Source organism: Anomaloglossus baeobatrachus, chromosome 3 (genome assembly GCF_048569485.1).
Source record: "Anomaloglossus baeobatrachus isolate aAnoBae1 chromosome 3, aAnoBae1.hap1, whole genome shotgun sequence".
NCBI classification, from domain to species: domain Eukaryota; kingdom Metazoa; phylum Chordata; class Amphibia; order Anura; family Aromobatidae; genus Anomaloglossus; species Anomaloglossus baeobatrachus.
Window position 1 is genome coordinate 580,424,955 of NC_134355.1, and position 22,454 is coordinate 580,447,408.

The 22,454-nt window shown below is 46.0% G+C and overlaps 1 protein-coding gene across 1 annotated transcript in view; it reads right to left on the minus strand.

Annotated features, from left to right (window-relative positions):
- Nucleotides 1–18,342, minus strand: part of LOC142295610 (saxiphilin-like) — a 111,400-nt gene extending 93,058 nt beyond the window's left edge. The window contains exons 1-2 of the mRNA XM_075338711.1: nucleotides 18,228–18,342; nucleotides 302–465 (exon numbers count right to left, since the gene is read on the minus strand). Of these exons, the coding sequence (XP_075194826.1) occupies nucleotides 302–465; nucleotides 18,228–18,276 (213 nt within the window). The 5' untranslated portion in view covers nucleotides 18,277–18,342. The remainder of the gene's footprint in view (nucleotides 1–301; nucleotides 466–18,227) is intronic.
- Between the last annotated feature and the right edge of the window lie 4,112 nt (nucleotides 18,343–22,454).

Below are 22,454 nucleotides of genomic sequence, written 5' to 3' on the forward strand. Positions count from 1 at the left end.
TTGTAAGTCATCACTGCATTGTCCTCATCTGTGCGTTGTGTTGCCGAACCTCTTTCTTCAATACTGTGATAGTTTTTATACTATTGCTCCCACACAGCTGTTCTTCCATAGTGGTTTTCTTATCTATCTTTGTACCATTGATACTTTACTCTTCTTGAGGTGCGTAGATTAATGTTGTGTTTATCTTAGTCATTTACAGCAGGGTAGCGTCAACAGAACTACAGTTGTTCCCAACCCCATATATTTTAGATTTCACCTTTGTATTTTTGCATAGTCATTGGCCTTCTATGATGATACTCACACTGATCGCGCTCACACAGTCCTCAGTGCTGGATTTTTTTACACATTGGAGTAAAATCTCATCGACATGACAGGAGTTCACCAGATCATTGCACTTTTGTTCTTCAGCATCTGACGTCACACACCAACGTACTTTTCTTGCATTGGGAGCTGCAGAGCTCAGAACTGGAAAATTTATAATGAAAATAACACAATGACCATGAAAATGACATTTTAATAATGAAAATAAATCTTTCTAATAAACCCAAACCTTTCTATAAAGTCAAAAGTTCTGATTTTTCTGGAAAAAATGTTAAAATTCATAAGTGATTGCATTATTATCCTCTGATGTTGCAAGGAAGATGCCTGAGTGTCATTTATAATAATTGGTATTAAAGGGAAACTGTCACCAGTTTTTTCACTATTAAACTAAAAGTTGCACCTTCTGCAGCTCCTGGGCTGCATTCTATGAAATTGCATCTTGTTCCCTGACTCCCCTTGCAGACCCCAAAAATAACTTTATAAAAGCTAACCGCCACATATGCTAATTACCTGTGTGGCTCAGATGGGCATGCCCTTTTTCGACTCCTGTCCTCCCTCCTGCCGCTGTTCGCCGTCCTACTTTCTTGATTGACGTGATGATGCCTCCGTCATCATCCATGTTGCTTTTTCAAATCTCACGCCTGTGTAGTCATGTCCGCTCGCGCAGGCGCAGTTTGCTCTGCCATATTGCAGGCAGAGCAGAAAATATAGCTGCCCTCACACGCGCCGGTGAGCTATCTGCGCAGGTGCGAGATTATGGTCGGCGCTGTGCATGGCGTCAATGTGTCATCCTCGTACCCAACCTAATCCTTCTGCCTGCGTATTGAGCTCATCAGCGCGCGAGCACAGCTATGTTTTCTGCTCTGCCCACGATATGGCAGAGTGAACTGTGCCTGCGCAAGCAGACATGACTGCACACAGGCAGAGGATGAGACACAGGGCTAGGAACTTGCAAACACGGTTGGACAAGACTATTGGAATACAAGAAACCAAAAAGAATAATAGAATACTTGAAAACCCTCCCAAAGTTATATGAAACAAAATAGGAGATAACTGGGAAGGTATTCACACAAAGAAACTGCAGAGAATAACAATAGCAATGTCTCAGTAAGAAGGCATTAACGGAGGACCTGGAACTCCAGACACCTTCCATCTAGTAATATAATCAGCACCGAGGCATGTGAGTAGTGAGTAAAAATAGTCCCATCCAAAATGTGATTGGACAAACCCAATGAGAAAGTGTAAACACCTTAATAGAAGGCAAACAGGAAGGCAAGATATAAGAAAGAAAGACATTCAGTAGTTGGATCAACACAAATCTGGCTGTGGACCAACCAAGAGGGAAACTGACCAACAACCAGAGATCAATTCAAACCACGGAGTGGGGCCATGACAGTACCCCCCTTCTATAAGGGTTGCTGGACCCTCAGAAATCCCCAATATCCGACAATGCTGATGAAACTCACTTATCAGGTCATCACCATGAAGGTTCTCCGAATTGAGCCAAGAATTACCCTCAGGACTGTAACCCTTCCACTTAACCAGATACTGTAGACAGCACCTGACCTGCCTGGATCTCAGAACTTGATCCACTTCATACTTTTGATCCTTCTCCACCTCAACAATGTCATGTGGACCACGCGTCCCGACAAATCTCTTCAGAAGGGAAGAATGGAATTAGTTGTTGAATTTCCAAGCTATGGGGAGTTGAAGCTTAACTGTTACTGAATTCAAAACTTCAGTAATCATGTAAGGACCTAAAAATTAGAGACCACTTTAAGCCTTACATTTGTACATTTTTGTACAAACTCCCCCACTCCAAGGACAGGAGCTATTCTACGGCCTTGTTTGCTCTTATTTTGGCCTGATCACCAGCATCCAAAAGAACCCTTTTGACCTTATTGCAGATGTTATTACACGGGAAGAAAATTTCTCATTTTCTGGCATGGAAGACTGCATCCCAGAAAAATTCCCAGCCACTGGATAAATCTCCCACAAGAAAAAAAGTGAGGTTCCGGTAGCCGTGGAAATATGATTATTTAAAGCAAATTCAGCACGGGGCAAAAACTCCACCCAATCGTGCTGTTGAAACAAAGCACCTCAAATATTGCTTTATCTCTTGGTTCATTTTCTCAGTCTGTCCATTAGTCTAGGGATGGTAACCCAAGAAAAATGACAACTTGATACCCAGTCTGAAGCAAAAACTACTCCAAAAGCTAGAAAAGAACTGAACCTTTCTATCGGTAATAATATTTTTGAACACCATGTAATCCCACAATATGACAGATGAACAATGTAGCTAAATGCTTAGCAGTAGGCAACTTAGAAAGTGGGACCTAATGAACCATCTTGCTGAAACAGTCCATCACCACCCAAACAATGGCATATCCACCAGAACTAGGTAAATCAGTGGCAAAATCCATGGACAAGTGGATCCAAGGCGTTGATGGAATCCCGTTAGGCAGAAGATAATCCACTGGGGTCTGACAAGAAGCATTAGCCCCAGCACAGATCCTGCATTTTCGAACATACTCATCCTCATCCTTATGAGCATTCTGCCACCAAAAAGAAATAGAAAGAGATCTACAAGTGGCAAAAAAGTCCGGCTGCCCAGCCAAAAGGGAATCATGCACCTCTTCAAGAAGATTGGTGCATAAAGAGGGCAGAACATATAGTTTATTTACAGTCAAACACTCCAGCACTCTGTCCTGCTCATCCTGAATCCACTGTCTGATATCAATCCCCAGAGCACCCACCACCATCGCCGCACTAAGAATTTTTTTACAGGATTTTCATCCCTCAACTCTGGAACAAAGCTGAGACAAAGTGACAGCTTTAATGTTGTTAGATCCGGGGAGATAGGTAATTGAGAAATCAATTGGAGCAAAGGAAAGAACCACCGGGCCTGTCTGGTGTTTAGACACTTATAAGCATCAATATATAATAGGTTTTTATGATCAGTTAAAACTGTTACCTTATTCCTAGTCCCCTTCAACCAGTGTCTCCATTCCTTAACCCTTTAGTGACGGAGCTAATTTTCACCTTAATGACCAGACCAAATTTTGCAATTCTGACCAGTGTCACTTCATGAGGTTATAACTGTAGAACGCTTCAACGGATCCCGGTGATTCTGAGATTGTTTTTTCGTCACATATTGGACTTCATGTTAGTACCAAATTTATGACAATATTTTTTGCGTTTATTTATGAAAAAAATTGAATATTGGCAAAAATTTTGAAAATTTTGCAATTTTCAACTTTTGAATTTTTATACCGTTAAACCAGAGATTTCTGTGACACAAAATAGTTAATAAATAACATTTCCCACTTATCTACTTTACATCAGCACAATTTTGGAAACAAATTTTTTTTTCGTTAGGAAGTTAGAGGGGTTCAAAGTTTATCAGCGATTTCTCATTTTTACATCAAAATTTACAAAACCATTTTTTTAGGGACCACATCACATTTGAAGTGACTTTGAGAGGCCTAGATGACAGAAAATACCCAAAAGTGACACCATTATAAAAACTGCACCCCCCAAAGTACTCAAAACCACATTCAAGAAGTTTATTAACCCTTCAGGTGCTTCACATGAACAAAAGCAATGTGGAATGAAAAAAAGCAAAAATTAAATTTTACCTAAAAATGTTGCTCTAACCCAAATTTATTCACTTTTAGAAGAAATAACACAACAAAATGGACCCAAAAACTTGTTTCCCACTTTCTTATGAGCACGCCGATACCCCACATGTGGTCAGAAACCTCTGTTTGGACAAATGAGAGGGCTCGGAACAGAAGGAGCAATATTTGAATTTTGGAAAGCAAATTTGGCTGAAATAGATTGCGGGCACCATGTTGCATTTACAGGTCCGCTAAGGTACCTAAACAGAAGAAATCCCTCACAAGTGACACCATTTTGGAAACTAGACCCCTCAAGGCTTCTATCTAGGGGTATAGTGAGCATTTTAGATCCACAGGTACTTCACAGATTTTGTTAACGTTACGTTGTCATATTGAAAATTTTAATAATTTTCTCAAAAATGTTGCTTTAGCATCAATTTTCTCACTTTTTCAAGAGGTAATTCCAAAAATTTGACCTTAAGGTTTGTTAACCACTTTGTTATGAGCGCGGTGATACCTCACATGTGGTCTGAAACCTTTGTTTGGACAAATGGGAGGGCTTGGAACGAAAGGAGCAATATTTGAATTTTGGAAGGGAAATTTGGCTGAAAAAGATTGCGGGCACCATGTCACATTTGGAGGACCCCTAAGTTACCTAAACAGCAGAAACCCCGCACAAGTGACCCCATTTTGGAAACTAGGCCCCTCAAGGAATTTATCTAGATGTTTGGTGAGTACCCTGAACCCCCAGGTGCTTCACAGAATTTTATAACGTTGAGCCATGAAAAAAAAAAAATAAAATTTTACCACAAAATTGTTATTTCAACCAGGTAGCTTTTTTTTTTTACAAGAGTAAAAGGAAAAAATTCAGCATAACATTTATTGTGCAATTTCTCCTGAGTTTGGCGATACCTTATATGTGGTGGAAATCAACTGTTTGGGCGCATGGCAGGGCTCGGAATGGAAGGAGTGCCATTTGACTGCAAAATTGGCTGGAATCAATAGCGGACGCCAGGTTGCATTTGGAGAGCCCCTGAGGTGCCTAAACAGTGGCTGTCCCCCACAAGTGACTCCATTCTGGAAACAAGACACCTCAAGGCTTTTATCTAGGTGTATAGTGAGCAGTTTGAATCCACGAATACTTCACAGAATTTGATAAGCTTAGGTTGCCATATTGAAAATTTTCATTTTTTTCACAAAAATGTTGCTTCAGCATCAAATTTCTCACTTTTTCAAGAGACAACAACAAACCGTGGACCCCACAGGTTGTTATCCAATGTCTTATGAGCACAGGGATACCCCACATGTGGCCAAAAACCTCTGTTTGGATAAATGGCAGGGCTTGGAATGGAAGGAGCACCATTTGAATTCTGGAAAAGTTGAAATAAATTGCGGGCATCATGTCACATTTGCAGGGCCCCTTGGGTCCCTATACAGCAGAAACCCCCCACAAGTGACCCCATTTTGGAAACTGGATTTTATTCAGGAGTATAGTAAGCATTTTGAATCCACAGGTACTTCACAAAAATGTTGCTGTAGCAACAAATGTCTCACTTTTAGGCTATGTGGCCATGATCCAGCGACACGGCGTCTAGTATACAGTGTCAGCCTTCCTGCAGAGATGTGAGTGTTGTCCATGGGAGAACGCAGCTTCCCATGCCCACGATTTGGGTTCAGGCCGCTGTGGAGCTCTATGCTACCTGCAGAGAACACTCATCTCCGCAGCATAAATTGACATGCTGAGGCTCGGGAAGCTGCGCCACACGTCAGTGTATGCTGCGGAGAAAAGAAGCACAGTGGGCATGGGATTTCTAAAAATCCTTCCACTGTGCTTCTACTGCACAACGCAGCGCTATGGACGCAGGGAAAACACTCTGCGCCCAAAACGCTGCAAATCCCGATTGTGGGCGCACAGCCTAAAATGCTACAATGGATGAATGGATAGATGTCAAACAAATATAACGTCCCACCCCCTGCATATTCTAAGCTGGCGCCCTTTAGTGCCTTTCATGTGGCACTAAATTAATAATTAAAATAAACGACGTGGGGTCCCCCCTATTTTTGATAGCCAGCTAGAGTAAAGCAGACAGCTGTAGCCTGCAAACCACAGCTGACAGCTTCACCTTGGCTGGTGATCAATTTGGAGGGCTCCCCAGGCGTTTTTAAAAAAAAAACAAAACGTGGGGTCCCCCCCAAATGAGATCACCAGCCAAGGTGAAGCGGACAGCTGGGGTCTGGTATTCTTAGGGTGGGAAGAGCCATGGTTATTGGACTCTTCCCAGCCTAAAAATAGCAGGCCGCAGCCGCCCCAGAAGTGGCGCATCCATTAGATGCGCCAATTCTGGCGCTTCGCTCCAGCTCATCCCGCGCCCTGGTGCGGTGGCAGACGGGGTAATATATGGGGTTGATACCAGCTGTAATGTCACCTGGCATCAAGCCCTGGGGTTAGTGATGTCACGGCATCTGAACAGATACCCGACATTACTAACCCAGTCAAGTAATAGAAAAAAATAAAGACAAAAAAAAAATTTATTTGAAAAAAAAACTCCCCGAAACATTCCTCTTTTACCAATTTATTGAAAATAAATAAATTTCGGTCACTGTAATCCATTTTGGAGGTCCCACGCCGACTCTGGATCTTCTAGAATATGGGGGGCACGTTCAGGGAACGTATTCCCCATTTTCTGGAAGAGCAAGCTCTCCATGAGCAGTGTGGGTGCAGTAATCTGAGAATACTGCACTCACACTGCCCCGGTCCAACCTAGGGCAGAGTGACCTGCAGTAACCTCATTCTAGAATATGAGTGGCACGCTCACAGAACGTACCCCCCATTTTCTAGAACAGCAGCCTCTCCATGTGAGGAGTGTGGCTGCAGATTACCGCACTCACCCTTCCCCGGTCCACAGTGGAGCAGCCTGTGCAGTAGCGACGTCAGCATCCCTGCTTGCAGGGATCCAGCTGACAGCCGCTGTCTGCGCATGCGCCGCCAGCTTTCAAAAAAGGAGGTGGCGTGATCGCGGGGCCGGAGCACCAGCAGCCAGGTAACGTAAGACCGGGGGCTGGGGGGGGGGGTGACGGGGGGTGACCTAGCGGGACCTGGGGGCACCTTTCTGTCGCATGTGACGTGTCACATGCGGCAGAAAGAGCAGGATGAATGCGGCCGCCATCTTCCACGCTCCGGAGGGGGGAGGGGGGAGGGGGCTCTGGAGAACCGGAGGGGGCTCCGGGGACCAGAGATCTCCGGTGTACCGGAGGAGGGGTCAGGGGGAGGACATTTCCCTCCGATCTGAAATGTTTGATCATTTCAGATCGGAGGGAAATGAATGCAGATCCGGCGGCGGCGGGTGTTTTCTGCGCGCGTCGGCGCCATCTTGGATTTTCCGGAGGGGGGGTAGGAGTGGTGGGGGGACTCTCCGGTACCGGGGGCTTTGGGGGCACTAAGGGCTCATATTTATTTCTCATCTGACATGTTTGATCACGTCAGATGAGAAATAAATCAATTTTACTGGCCATTTATTTTTTTTTAATGTTGTCGCCGGTATACGGTGTATACCGGCAATCGCATTAACGGAGTCCAAAAAAAACACCCCGATTCATAATCTTGGGGGTCTCAGCTACCTCCGGTAGCTGAAACCCCCGAGATTTTTCGTCACGGGGGGGCGCTACAAGCTTTTTCCGTCTCAAGACGTTGGAACAGAATAAGTACCCTGTTTTTCCGACGTCTTGAGACGTTAGGCCGTCGCTATGGGGTTAAAGGCTTTCTAAAATGTCAAAAGCTCATGGTCACCAATATTATAGTTAGATTTGGCTTGAGACAACCTCTGAGCATAAAAAGAACAGGGATGAAAAAAAACATTCTTTTTCAGTAAAAGAATGGCTCCTATCCCTACGGAAGAAGCGTCTACATTTCAACCACAAAAGGCAGCTCTATATCAGGATGACTGAGAACAGGAGCTTTAGAAATGCCATCTTGAGGGCAGAAAAAATAGGCATTCTCGACCTTAGCTGACCATAAAGAAAAGTCACAAAAAACCCCCACAAAACAGGCTGTGGTCCAACCAAGAGGGAAACCAACCAACAACCACAACTATGTCTGGGCTCATGCTGTTATAGGGGACTATGTCATGGCTACTACTGTCTATAGGAAACTGTGTGGGGCTTATACTGTATATGGTGCTGTGGGGGTTCATACTGAATATAGGAAGGCTATGTGTGGGCTCATGCTGTATATAGGGGAAGTGTGTGTGTTCATGCTGTATATAGGGAGGCTATGTGTAAGCTCATCCTGTATATAGGGAGGATATGTTTGGGCTTATTCTATGCAATTGAAACCAGAAGTTTACATACAGTACAGCATAGACCAAAAGTTTGGACACACCTTATCTCTAGAACAACTGTTAAGAGGAAACTTTGTGCAGCAGGCCTTCATGGTAAAATAGCTGCTAGGAAACCACTGCTAAGAACAGGCAACAAGCAGAAGAGACTTGTTAGGGCTAAAGAACACAAGGAATGGACATTAGACCAGTGGAAATCTGTGCTTTGGTCTAATGAGTCCAAATTTGAGATCTTTGGATCCAACCACCGTGTCTTTATAGAAAAGGTGAATGGATGGACTCTACATGGCTGGTTCCCACCGTGAAGGATGGAGGAGGACGTGTGATGGTGTGGGGGTGCTTTTCTGGTGACACTGTTGGGGATTTATTCAAAATTGAAGGCATACTGAACAAGCATGCCTACCACAGCATCTTGCAGCGGCGTGGTATTCCATCCAGTTTGCGTTTAGTTGGACCATCATTTATTTTTCAACAGGACAATGACCCCAAACACACCTCCAGGCTGTGTAAGGGCTATTTGACTAAGAAGGAGAGTGATGGGGTGCTACACCAGATGACCTGGTCTCCACAATCACCAGACCTGAACCCAATTGAGATGCTTTGGGGTGAGCTGGACCGCAGAGTTAAGGCAAAAGGGCCAACAAGTGCTAAGCATCTCTGGGAACTCCTTCAAGACTGTTGGAAAACCATTTCGGGTGACTACCTCTAGAAGCTAATCAAGAGAATGCAAAGAGTGTACAAAGTAATAATAAAAGCAAAAGGTGGCTACTTTGAAGAACCTAGAATATAAGACATATTTTCAGTTGTTTCACACTTTTTTAAGTATTTCATTCAACATGTTTTAATTAATAGTTTTGATGCCTTCTATGTGAATCTACAATTTTTAGAGTCCTGAAAATAAGGAAAACTCATTGAATGAGAAGGTGTGTCCAAACGTTTGGTCTGTACGGTATCTAAACAGACACATCTGCATGTTTTCCTCACTATCTGACATGAAATCAGAATAAACCTTTCCCATTTTAGGTCAATTAGTATTAACAAAATTATTTATATTTACCAAAAGCCAGAATAATGATATAGAGAATGTTTACATATATTTCATTAGTATTTAGTACCATTGCCCTTAAACTGTATTACTTGGGTCAAACATTTTGGATCTCCTTCCACAAGATTCTCACAATAGTTGGTGGGAATTTGGGTCCATTCCTCCTGACAGAACTGGAGTAACTGAGCCATGTTTGTAGGTCTCCTTGCTTGCACTGGCCTTTTCAGCTTTGCCAATACATTTTAAGCAAGATTGAGATCAGGGCTTTTTGATGGCCACTCCAAAGCACTGACTTTGTTTTCCTTAAACCACTTGGTAACCAGTGTGGCAGTGTAAGGGGTGGGCAGACCCCTCACAAAGAAGCCTAGTTAACCCGGAAATGTTATTAATAAAAATGTTTTATATTGTATGTATGTATGTTGAGTTAGGGCACCCCCTAGTGGCCGGGTGGGACGGCTGTCACCACATTGGGGAGGAGGAGCCGGCAGTTTAGGAGGGAAGAAAGTGTGTGACACGGGCAGTTGTCTCTGGGACAGGAAAGGAGAAGGAACAGCCAGGGGCAGAGTGTGGCAGCTGAAGCTCAGGGAAGCCGGAGAGAACAGGAGGGCGGAACCTCGTAGGGTGAAGCAGTCCGGTGTGGGTCCGGGCTGTGGGTAGCCAGAAGTGGGAGCCGGGCGAAGTGGAGTAGTCAGGCAAGTCGCCCACTTGAGGGGACGCTAGGGCAGGCTTTCCCTCAGCGAAAGAAAGCGCCACATCACTGTGTTTTGTTACTGCCTCGTGTGGAGACTTGTGAAGAATAAAGAATGTTTGTTATTTGCATCGAACCATGCCTGAAGAGTGTTTGTGCGCCGGACAACACCTGCACCACCACACTCTGCTCCACCACGACATCTCCTGTCCCCAAAGTGACGGCGGAACCAGGGGTAAGCCTGATAGCAAGTGCCACGACTACAAAGCCGGAGGCACCCCTGGCACCCCGTTACATGTGGCGTAGTTGGCAGGATCCGGATCATATGCAAAGGGACCTGCTCCAAGAAGAAGGAGACCAAGTGGTGCCTAGGGCCCATGATCCGGACTTTCAGCGAAGATTTCCAGTCCCATGGTGGGAAGAAGAAACAGTGCCTGAGGCGTTGGACCGGGCACAAGTTGGTGGCAAGATGGCCGTCGTCTGTGAAGAAACAGAAAGCGCGCGAAAAATTGGCGCCAAAAGAAGAGCCTGGGGCTGGCCGGTGCCGAAAAAGAAGTTCGGAGTACTCCGCCCAAAGAGGGGAGGTGCCAGTCCCAGGGCACGAACGAAGATATGTGAAGTGGGCGGTGCGGTAAGAAGAAAGAAGTGCCGCCGCGGAGGGGTCGACCTGATGTGTGAGACTGGGGGTGGAGTATACCCAAGAGCGGGAAAAGTAAGCCCGCCTCCACTTCCTCCAGCTTCTCCACCGGCCCTGAAGCCTTTACCTGAGCCTTGTTCCCAAAGCAAGATGGAAAACGCCGAGGGACTCCACCCTGCGCCTGGCCTGGAGAAGAGCTACCCGAAACAGATCGTGTCTGCGGAGGGATTCCCCGCTCATCTGCCAGCTGTACCCGGAGGACCGGGAAGAGCCACCAAAGTGACCTGGGTGACCACGTGGGACGCCGTGACTGGAGCGACCACCACAGAGGTCCGGGCGACCTACACCGCCCAACTACCGTCGGGGAGTCGGATTCTGGGAGCCCCATACCCCTGCCCGGAGATACCCTCGCCAGCCGCGGTGGGATCTGCTACACTCGGTCAAGCTCTGGCTCCGGAGGAAATACACGCCCGGAAACTGGAGAAAGACGAGTGGGGCTTTTACTGGGACCCAGTGCAGCCGTCTCCACTACCGACACGAAGATCCCCGTCACCTGAGCCAGACCCAGTACAGGAGCGACTGCTCGCCGAGACCGTCGCCCGGGAGATGATGGCGGGTCCCCGGGGCGAGGAGTTTGAGCACCAGTACACCACCGGAGTGGTGGTGAAATTCAATCAGAGAGAGGGGTACGGCTTCATCCGGGACGGCGAGACCGGTGACGACTATTTCTACAATAGAGTCAACCTGGATACCAAAGGCCTCCCGCAGCGACTGCATACTTTGTACCAAGGAGAGAAGGTACGGTTCCTGAGAGAAGTGGGTTGCCGGGGCCTGTTTGCGGTTGGGGTGACCCGAATGCCCACCGCACAAGAGGCTGCCCCATGGCAGCAAGAAGTGGAATGGGAGGAGTGCCAGAGCCGGCGACAAGCACAGCGCAGACCGGTATTAGCCGAAACCACCCGCTCGCGAAGCACCTTAGCTGTAGCCCCGGCAGTCATGCCCGGGTAGAGCACTGATCCGGAGAAGGGAACCCCACCGGTGCTGGCGATTAACCAGAACATCACCACCCATCCGGTTATTGTTATGGGCAGCCCGCCGCCGTCCCGCGCAGCGACCCCATCACCCCCGTCGGGGCCTGAGGAGCCGAAGCCGGAGGCTGAAACAGCGGAGCAACCCATCAGCTTCGAGCCTTTCCGGAGGCTGCGCCGTTTGCCCGGGCAGTCCCTGTCCGAGTATGTGCAAGCCCAGAGAGCCGAGTGGCAACGGGCCTACCACCCGGAATGAGCACCAAGACCGGAAGATGGCGGGCCTGTTTTGTTTGATGCCGGCGTGTTTTAAGCCGGAAAAAGTTGTACCGTTTAAGTTGCTGATTCCGGAGAGAGCCTGCTGCTGGACTGAGCCAGGGGCTCCTCCGCGTTGTTGAGAAGAAAAGAAGCTGTTTGATCTGTGTACCTGCCGGTAACATCCAAGACCGGGAGTGCTGCAAAGCCTCCGGGCACAACTAAGACCGGGAGTGCTGTCAAGCCTCCGGGCACAACTAAGACCGGGAGCTTCCAGGAGGAACTCTGGGCGCTGGACAGGTTCGCATTTTTCATTAAACATGACTTTGCCTAGTTTTAAAACGTGATTTTAGATTGGAGCCTTGCCGAGAGGCTCAGGCTTAAAGAGGGGAGGTATGTAAGGGGTGGGCAGACCCCTCACAAAGAAGCCTAGTTAACCCGGAAATGTTATTAATAAAAATGTTTTATATTGTATGTATGTATGTTGAGTTAGGGCACCCCCTAGTGGCCGGGTGGGACGGCTGTCACCACATTGGGGAGGAGGAGCCGGCAGTTTAGGAGGGAAGAAAGTGTGTGACACGGGCAGTTGTCTCTGGGACAGGAAAGGAGAAGGAACTGCCAGGGGCAGAGTGTGGCAGCTGAAGCTCAGGGAAGCCGGAGAGAACAGGAGCGGGCGGAACCTCATAGGGTGAAGCAGTCCGGTGTGGGTCCGGGCTGTGGGTAGCCAGAAGTGGGAGCCGGGCGAAGTGGAGTAGTCAGGCAAGTCGCCCACTTGAGGGGACGCTAGGGCAGGCTTTCCCTCAGCGAAAGAAAGCGCCACATCACTGTGTTTTGTTACTGCCTCGTGTGGAGACTTGTGAAGAATAAAGAATGTTTGTTATTTGCATCGAACCATGCCTGAAGAGTGTTTGTGCGCCGGACAACACCTGCACCACCACACTCTGCCCCACCACGACATCTCCTGTCCCCAAAGTGACGGCGGAACCAGGGGTAAGCCTGATAGCAAGTGCCGCAAGTGCCACAACTACAAAGCCGGAGGCACCCCTGGCACCCCGTTACAGCAGTATGCTTCGTGTCATTGTCCATTTGGAAGACCCATTTCTGCCCAAGTTTTAAGTACCTGGCTGATGTCTTGAGATGTTACTTCAGTATTGCCACATAACCTTCTTCCCTCATGATGCCATCTATTTTGTGAAGTGCACCAGTCCTTCCTGCAGCAAAACAACCCCAGAACATGATGCTGCCACCCCTGTGTTTCATAGTTGGGATGGTGTTCTTAGGCTTCAAAGCTTCTCTCTTTTTCCTCCAAACGTAACAATGGTTATTATGGGCAAACATAGTTTAGTCACACGAAAGGACATGTCTCCAAAAAGTAAGGTTTGTGTTCCTGTGTGCAAACATGAATCTGGCTTTTTTATGTTTCTTTTGGAGTAATGGTTTCTTCCTAGCAGAGGGGCCTTTCAGCCCATGTTGATACAGTATTCGATTCACTGTGGATAATGACACAATCTTACCAGCTTCTGCAGGATCTTCACAAGGTCTTTTGCTTTTGTTCTTGGGTTGATATGCACATGTCTAACCAAAGCATGTTCCTCTCTTGTACACAGAACCCATCTCCTTCCTGAGCAGTATAATGGCTGGACATCACCATCTTGTTTGTACTTGCGTATAATTGTTTGTACAGATGAACGAGTCACCTTCAGGTATCTGGAAATTGCACCAAAGGATGAACCAGACTTTTGCAAGTCTACAATTTTCTTCCTGAGATCTTTGCTGATTTCTTTTGACTTTCTCATGATGCTCCACAAAGAAGCAGTGTGTTTCAGGTGTGTATTAAAATACATTCACAGATATGTTTTAAATTAACTGAGATGTTGCCAATAAACCTATCAAAAGCTTCCAAACATCTGACATCATTAAATGGGCTGTCCCATATTGTTTAAAGGCATTGTAAGCTTAGTGTGCAAAACAGAAGGTAGAGGAAAGCTTGACACACCTAATGGAATGAGTCACCACATATCCACGGAGTGCAACGATTAAAAGTCCGCCAGATGGACTATAACATGAAGAAGAAGAAGAAAAATCGGCACATCCAAAATAAAATGTATTCTTGCTTTATTTCCACATAGAATTAAAAAAAGTCCATCCAAAAAATGAAGAACCCGACGCGTTTCCGATGCAGAAGAGCGTCCTTAATCATAAGCCTATGATTAAGGATGCTCTTCTGCGTCGGAAACGCGTGAGGGTCTTCATTTTTTGGATGGACATTTTTAAATCTATGTGGAAATAAAGCAAGAATACATTTTATTCTGGATGTGCCAGTTTTTCTTCTTCTTTAAGCTTAGTGTACGTAAACTTTTGACTTTGCAGAAAGAAATAAAAATGCCTTAAAACCTTCTCTCACTTTCATTATTCTGGCATTTGGCAAATATAAATAACTTAGATTCCTAATTGACCTAAAACGGGAAAGGTTTATTCTGATTTCATGTCAGATAGTGAGAAAAACATGCAGATGTGTCTTTTTTAGATAGTGTATGTAAACTTCTGGTTTCAACTATAGGTGGGCTAGTTCATGGGCGTACCCAGGATCAAAACTAGGGGGGGGCAAGACATGGTCGGTCAAGTACACATTACTTGAGGACACTGAGGGAGGCCATACACATTATTGGGAGATGCTGGGGGACTGTGGGATATAAAAATAACTGGAGGACACTGAGGGAGGCCATATACATTATTGGGAGACGCTGGGGGCCTATGGGATATAAACATTTCTGAAGCACAGTGAGGGGTATTCACATTACTGGTAAATGTTGGGAGGCATGCACATTACTGGGGGCTGGGGGGCATACACATTACTGAGGAATGCTGTAAGGCATGCATATTATCTACTGTACTCTCACCCATCCCCCTCACCCCACTATACCAGTGCACGACCAGCTCTGCCCTCATCTACTGTACCCTGCCTCACCCATCCCCCTCACCCCACTATACTGCTGCACAGCCCATCAGCCTCACTTCACTATACATATAGAATTATATACAGACATTTTCAAGGAAAAAAAGAGGGGCAGGAGGCCCACAGCAGAGTGGCAGAAGGCCCACAGCAGAGCGGCAGGAGGCCCACAGCAGAGGGGCAGGAGGCCCACAGCAGAGTGTCAGAAGGCCCACAGCAGAGGGGCAGGAGGCCCACAGCAGAGGGGCAGGAGGCCCACAGCAGGGAGGCATGAGACCACGGGCCGGAGGTTGCCCACGCCTGATCTAGCTGAAGCAAAGCAGGGGTCAGCAGGCCTGCAGTCGGGGGGCCTGTGGTCGGCGGGCTTGCGGTCGATGGGGCCTGTGGTTGGTGGGTCTGCGGGCTTGCCGGCTTGCGGTCGGCGGGTCCGTGGTCGACGGGGCCTGTGGTCAGCGGGTCTGTGATCCGGCAGTCGGCGGGTCTGCGGGCGGCCCCAGGCAGAGCTTAGCGGGCCCCCCTTGGGCTGGGATCAGCACCTCACCACCCAGACGATCGTCTTCAGCTTACAGCGCTTACCTGTCCCCGCTGGATGCCATGTCCTCGCCACCTCCGCGTTGTACGCAGCACTGTGATGAGGCGCAGAGTGATGACCATATGACAGTGCTGTGTGATGACGCGCCGCCTCCCTGCGCTACTCGCTTCTGGCCACATGGCTAATTTGCATGCGATGTCCTAGAAGGGCTTCGCCTGCAATTTAGCCATGTGTGCAGTGGAAGAAACGACACGGCCGGGCCCCTCTGCTGCGCCTGTGACTGGGGCCCGGTGAAGAGAAGGGGCCCATCCTGCCAGGGGCTTAACAAACCCAAGTAATTACCCCGGGCCCCCTCTCTTCACCGGGCCCGGTACACCAGGCACAGTAGTAATGCCCTGATGGCGGCCCTGCCCTGCTTCTAGGGGGGGGAAGCTGCCCCCCCTGCCCCAGCTGGGTATGCCCATGGGCTAGTTAGAAGGTCATGCTGTTTATAGGGGACTATGTGGAGAATAATACTGTCTATGTGGGACTACACTTAATTGAGAGAGGCCACGTCCTGTTGTCGGGCTCTGGCCGGGAGTATCACATACTTGCCCACTATTCCCAGTCCTGATATCGACGAATCCTCACAGCTCACAGTGCGTGTGCTGCAAGGATTCACAAGTCTGCAGTCACTTAAAGTGGCACACAGAGTGACTGCAGAGTTTTCAATATAGAATGGACAACCTCTTTAAAGGGAACCTGTCAGGTAATTTATGTGTTCTAACCTAGAAACAGTGTGATGTGTGGCCTGTGAAGTTGGAGAAAAAGTATGGAATGTGCTGTAGGATACACAAGAATAATATTCACTTATAGGGAACATCAGAAATATGAAACAGCACAAGAGACAAAAGTCCATATTTTGGGCATAACCCAATAGCAACATAGGATAATTAACAAAACACGTGAAAAATCCCTTAAAAGATATATTATTTTATTGAATAAATCTTAAAAAAACAACCCAAGTGACACCACAAATTCATATATGATGTAGATGTGTAAATACACATATAACTGAGGGCTACATAGTGTACACTTATAATCAATAGCAACATAGCATCTTCTGACAAAAAAACATTACCTATACCGCATACGTTTTGATGTGGTTTCGGTGCATTATTTTGCCAGGATCTGTAAATTTGTAACAGAAATATCTGCAACCAAATACTCAATGTGCACACATCGCCTAAACTGGTAATCCAGCATTGAGTTCAATGACTTCCCCTGAGATGAGGTCACTGAGTTCAATGAATTAACCTCAGGTCAGTTCACCTGAGGTCCCAGCTGGGGTACTGAACGTCACTGCTCTCACAGCTGCAGCTACAGTACATCAGTGTGTCCCTGACACCGCAGTGAGCAGTTACTTTTTCTAATGTGACCACACACTGCAACCTCAGATGTAGCAGATTCGGGATTGTCATGGAACCTCGTGTGGATCGGACCTGCAGGTGTGTTTTGGGGGTTAATTAACTGGAGAAACAGTGTGTTTTTTTTCTTTTGTTTTTTAAATAAAGGATTTTTACCTGTGCTTTGTGTTCATTTTTTTACTTAGAGCGTTTCATAGACCCCTCTCCATTACTAACCTCGGGCTTCATGACAGCTGTGATTTTTTTTTACAAATCACAGCTGTCATTAACCCCTTGTATTACCCTGATTGCCATTGCTCCAGGGCAATTGGGAAGAGCTGAATAAAGCCCTGGAATTTGCGCATCCAATTGATACGACAATTCTGGGGCGGTTGCAGGCTGCTATTTCTAGACTGAGTAGGGCCCAATAATCATGGGCCTACCCTGCCTGAGAATACTAGCCTTGAGCCGTCCGCTTTATCTTGGCTGGGAATCAAAATTCGGAGCTACAGCATTACTGTGATTGGCAAGCAAACACGGCATGTTTAGTGGCTGAAAATCAGGAGCCAAACATGTGGGTGGTGACTCGAAAATCACGAGGTGAATACCAAAATGCTTGTTGAGTAACAGATATCATGAATACTGTAATATTCGTGCAACTAACAAATAGTGTTGAGTATATTCGCTCACCATTAGTGATAATATCTCTGAAATTGGGTGGTGAAATAAGAAAAAGTAGTACTAGAATCGTGTGTCCAATTCAACATGAAGAAATTGGGGAAAGGTCCTCTTTAAGACTTCGTTATAAAGATTTGGTGATTTTTGAAATGGCAAATTTTCTGCAGCATTTCTGTACCATTTAGCTAAATTAGGTTACTTGTTTTTTTTACATTGTTTTTGAAAGCTTTCACATGCATTTTTATCATGTTTTTGATATTGTCGCCTTTGTGTGTTTTTTGGTATGCCATGTTTTATGTAAAGCTTCTTTTTTATACTACCTAATATTTGTTTTTGATAAACCCTTATTAATACATACAGTCATGTGTGGATTACAAGAGCTTTTGGTGCATATCCACTGTGGGAGTGCTCTAAAAACACACATTTGATTTTCTGTATGTAATGCAATTCTATGCTGGAAATCCATACATAAAACTCACAAGATACCCACAAGAGAAATTTACATGTTGAATATTTCAAAAATGCACCACATGTCACTTTACGCAGTGTAAAAAAAAAGGCACAGTGACCCTGAGATTTCAAAATTCCATCCAGTTTGCGGAACAGTAAGATGCTGCGTTATTTGCTTAGCAAACAACTTACCAAAAACAACCTAAAAATGGTAACCTGAACCCAAAATCCTCTTTCAAGAAATAAAATGTTTATATAAACAATTGACAAATTCCTTCATGTGCTGGTATTAACATCTACTCACCCAACAGGCTGAGACATAGCAGCACTTGCAGAGCAGGAGTCATCCTCATTTGTTACGAGACTGTATGAAGAGTGTCTCATCCAGTGGCAGGTTCTGTTATTAGCTCGCTTTATTTGGATAAGAGAGCGGGCGTCTCAGTCCACAGGTCAGATGTCCTTGTGTTATTTACACAAATGTTTCTCAACAAGACCCATTCATCTCTCTCATTTTTGCTTATAAAGCTTGGTATTCAGCACAGAGATAGAAAAAAACAAACTATCATGTGTCATCAACATTGCACTGCCAGTTTGAAACATTAGCTGCCAGCCAATTTTTTTTCTATGGGACAAAGGCTGTGAGTTCAGCACTGGGGTGGAAACACTCTGGAGTTAAGGGCACTTTACACGCTGCAATATCGCTATCGATATCGCTAGCAAGCATACCCGCCCCTGTCGGTTGTGCATCAAGGGCAAATCGCTGCCCGTGGCGCACAACATCGCTTACACCCGTCACACGGACTTACCTTCCCTGCGACGTCGCTGTGGCCAGTGAACCGCCTCCTTTCTAAGGGGGCGGTTTGTGTGGCGACACAGCGACATCACGCGGCAGCCGTCCAATAGAAGCAGAGGGGCGGAGATGAGCGGGCAGAATATCCCGCCCATCTCCTTCCTTCCTCATTGCCGGTGGATGCAGGTAAGGAGATGTCCGTCGTTTCTGCAGTGTCACACATAGCGATGTGTGACGCCGCAGGAACGACGAACAACCAGCAGCATGCACCACCAACGATATGAAAAGGAGCGACGTGTCAACGATCAATGATTTTTGCCTTTTTTGCGATCGTTGATCGTCGCTCCTAGCTGTCACACGCTGCGATGTCGCTAACGACGCCGGGTGTGCGTCACAAACACCGTGACCCCAACGATACCCCGGCTCCAAATCAGAGAACAACCTCTGAGCCGCCTCTGAAAGTGAATCTGTCAGTAGGCTCAACCTTCCTAAGCCATCTAAATGGGCATGTGTCATGGCTCGGTTTGAGGATTTGATCCAGTGACCTTGTGTTTTATGATTGGAGCTGATGGTTTCAATTGTCTTTGTTTTCCCTTATTAGTTTGCTCCTCACCAGGTGTCTCTAATTTTCCTGTTGTGGTTTGCCCTATCACATTCTGGATTAGGTTATGTATGTTCACTCCTCAAATGTATGGAGGAATGTGCCGTGATCAGTTGTGACCAAAACCAAACTTTTTGGCCACAAAGGTAAACGCTATGTCTGGCACCAAACCAACACTGCTCAACATTGCAAGAACACCATCCCCACAGTGAATTGTGCTGGTGGCAAGGACTGGGAAAATGGTCCAAGTCAAGGGGAAGGTGGATGGTGCGAAATACAGGGATATTTTTGAGCAAAACCTGTTTCAGTCTGTCAGTGATTCCAATATTCAAAAACAATCGTCACTCCACCTTAATTCATGTGGTGCATATGGAAAGAAAGTCCAAAGACATGAAAGATTCTGTCACTCACTCTTGTAGCAAATAAGTGGCTTTATTCAAGCTTCACCACCTGGATAATTCTGCTCCTCCCAAGCTTTCATCAACAGTGCTGTTGAAAACTTGGGAGGACAATGACTGTCGCTGAGGAGTGTATGTTACCAAGGATGCATCTTTTTAATGTTGGTTGTTGATTTGTATATGTTTAATAAATTATTTTTTTCATGATGTTTGAAAAGAGTCTGTTTTCCTTTTCTAGATGTTTTTCAATGAACTCGTATGATTACATGCAGCTTTTTGACCAGTTATTATAGAATATTCATCAAGGATTTCAAGACTGCAGCCCACTACACGACCTGCTAAGGGGGATGACTGGAGGTCCCAAGAGTTGGCCAATCCAGTGGTGGTGAAGGCAGGAAGAAGCCTGTCAGGCACTAAAGCCCCCATTGACGAATGCTCCTATCTTTGCTTACACAGACACAGAGAGGCCACGTCCTGTTGTCGGGCTCTGGCCGGGAGTATCACATACTTGCCCACTATTCCCAGTCCTGATATCGACGAATCCTCACAGCTCACAGTGCGTGTGCTGCAAGGATTCACAAGTCTGCAGTCTCTTAAAGTGGCACACAGAGTGACTGCAGAGTTTTCAATATAGAATGGACAACTTCTTTAAAGGGAACCTGTCAGGTAATTTATGTGTTCTAACCTAAAACAGTGTGATGTGTGGCCTGTGAAGTTGGAGAAAAAGTATGGAATGTGCTGTAGGATACACAAGAATAATATTCACTTATAGGGAACATCAGAAATATGAACAGCACAAGAGACAAAAGTCCATATTTTGGGCATAACCCAACATAGCATAATTAACAAAACACGTGAAAAATCCCTTAAAAGATATATTATTTTATTCAATAAATCTTAAAAAAACAACCCAAGTGACTCCACAAATTCATATATGATGTACATGTGTAAATACACATATAACTGAGGGCTACATAGTGTACACTTATAATCAATAGCAACATAGCATCTTCTGACAAAAAAACATTACCTATATCGCATGCGTTTTGATGTGGTTTCGGTGCATTATTTTGCCAGGATCTGTAAATTTGTAACAGAAATATCTGCAACCAAATACTCAATGTGCACACATCGCCTAATCTGGTAATCCAGCATTGAGTTCAATGACTTCCCCTGAGATGAGGTCACTGAGTTCAATGAATTCACCTCAGGTCAGTTCACCTGAGGTCCCAGCTGGGGTACTGAACGTCACCGCTCTCACAGCTGCAGCTACAGTGCCTACAAGTAGTATTCAACCCCCTGCAGATTTAGCAGGTTTGATAAGATGCAAATAAGTTAGAGCCTGCAAACTTCAAACAAGAGCAGGATTTATTAACAGATGCATAAATCTTACAAACCAACAAGTTACCGCACTCAATCCGCTGTGAAGGATTTCTTTATTCAAACACGTGCAGAGTGGAGGGCTGGAGACACACTGTGAGCTGGCTCCTCAAGAATGGACGACAGCTGTTTCGCCCAAATTGGGCTTCCACAGGTCCACATGTGGAGCCACGGCTACACCCCTTTTAAAGGAGTGCTCACAGATTGCCCCAGACCACATAAAAACAAATAGGAGATTTGTGTATGCATATAAAATACATGTATCCATTTCCATGCATGAATTTACAACAAATTTTAAACATGTAAAAGAACACACTTGAATAAAATGAAGCAATGGGTGATAGACAGGCAGAACTGTCATAAGGACACGGATATCAAACATGTAAAAGAACACACCTGAATAAAATGAAGCAAAGGGTGACAGACAGGCAGAACTATCATAGGAACACAGATAGATCCACACGATCGTTTAAACCTTGCGGGCCCTGTGCCCCATAATTAATAATTAACCTAGCCTCCTCTTGTAGCAACAATTTGTGCAGGTCGCCCCCCTTCAAAGGGAGGGAGACCTTTTTGAGGCCGGCAAAACGCAAAACGTCGGGGTCACCATCATGACAATCCTGGATATGGGAAATTAATCTGGGGGAACCTTTCCCTGATGTTATTGAACTATAATGTTCCCTGAATCGCACATATAAGCATCTTATAGTCTTGCCTATGTAGAACCTGCCACAAGGGCAGAGCACCACATAGACCACAAACTTGGTTTTGCATGAGATGAATTGATGGACAGTGTGCAAGTGCGGGCCGACTTGTACGGAGCGACCTTTTAAATGCTGGCTGCAAAAACGACACTGACCGCACCGGTAATTCCCTGGTGGGCAGCATTTGTCTAGCCAAGTTGTCGAATTGGTAAGTCTGTTCCTCACAAGTCTGTCCCGCAAATTGCCGCATCGTCTGAACGATACCAAAGGGTTGGACATTGTCCTGTCAGATAAAGCCGGATCATTCTTCAAAATATGCCAATTTCTGCAAAGAGCAGTTCTAATGGCATGCTCCAGAGGTCCAAATTTAAAATTAAAGACAAACCTACCCAAATTGTCAACACATTTTCTGGTGCGGTTTTTACGGACAGACGTGGCGCCGTCTGATCTAGCTCTCTCACAGGCCGAATCAATCAGTTTTTTTGGGTAACCTCTTTGATGTAATCTAATCTTCAACTCCTGAGATTGTTGAAGAAAAGATTCCTCTGAACTGTTTGCTCTACGTACTCTCAGGAATTGACTGTAGGGCAAACCCGTCTTAATGTGGAGGGGGTGGGCACTTTGATAATGAAGAAGGGAGTTTGATGCCGTCGGCTTT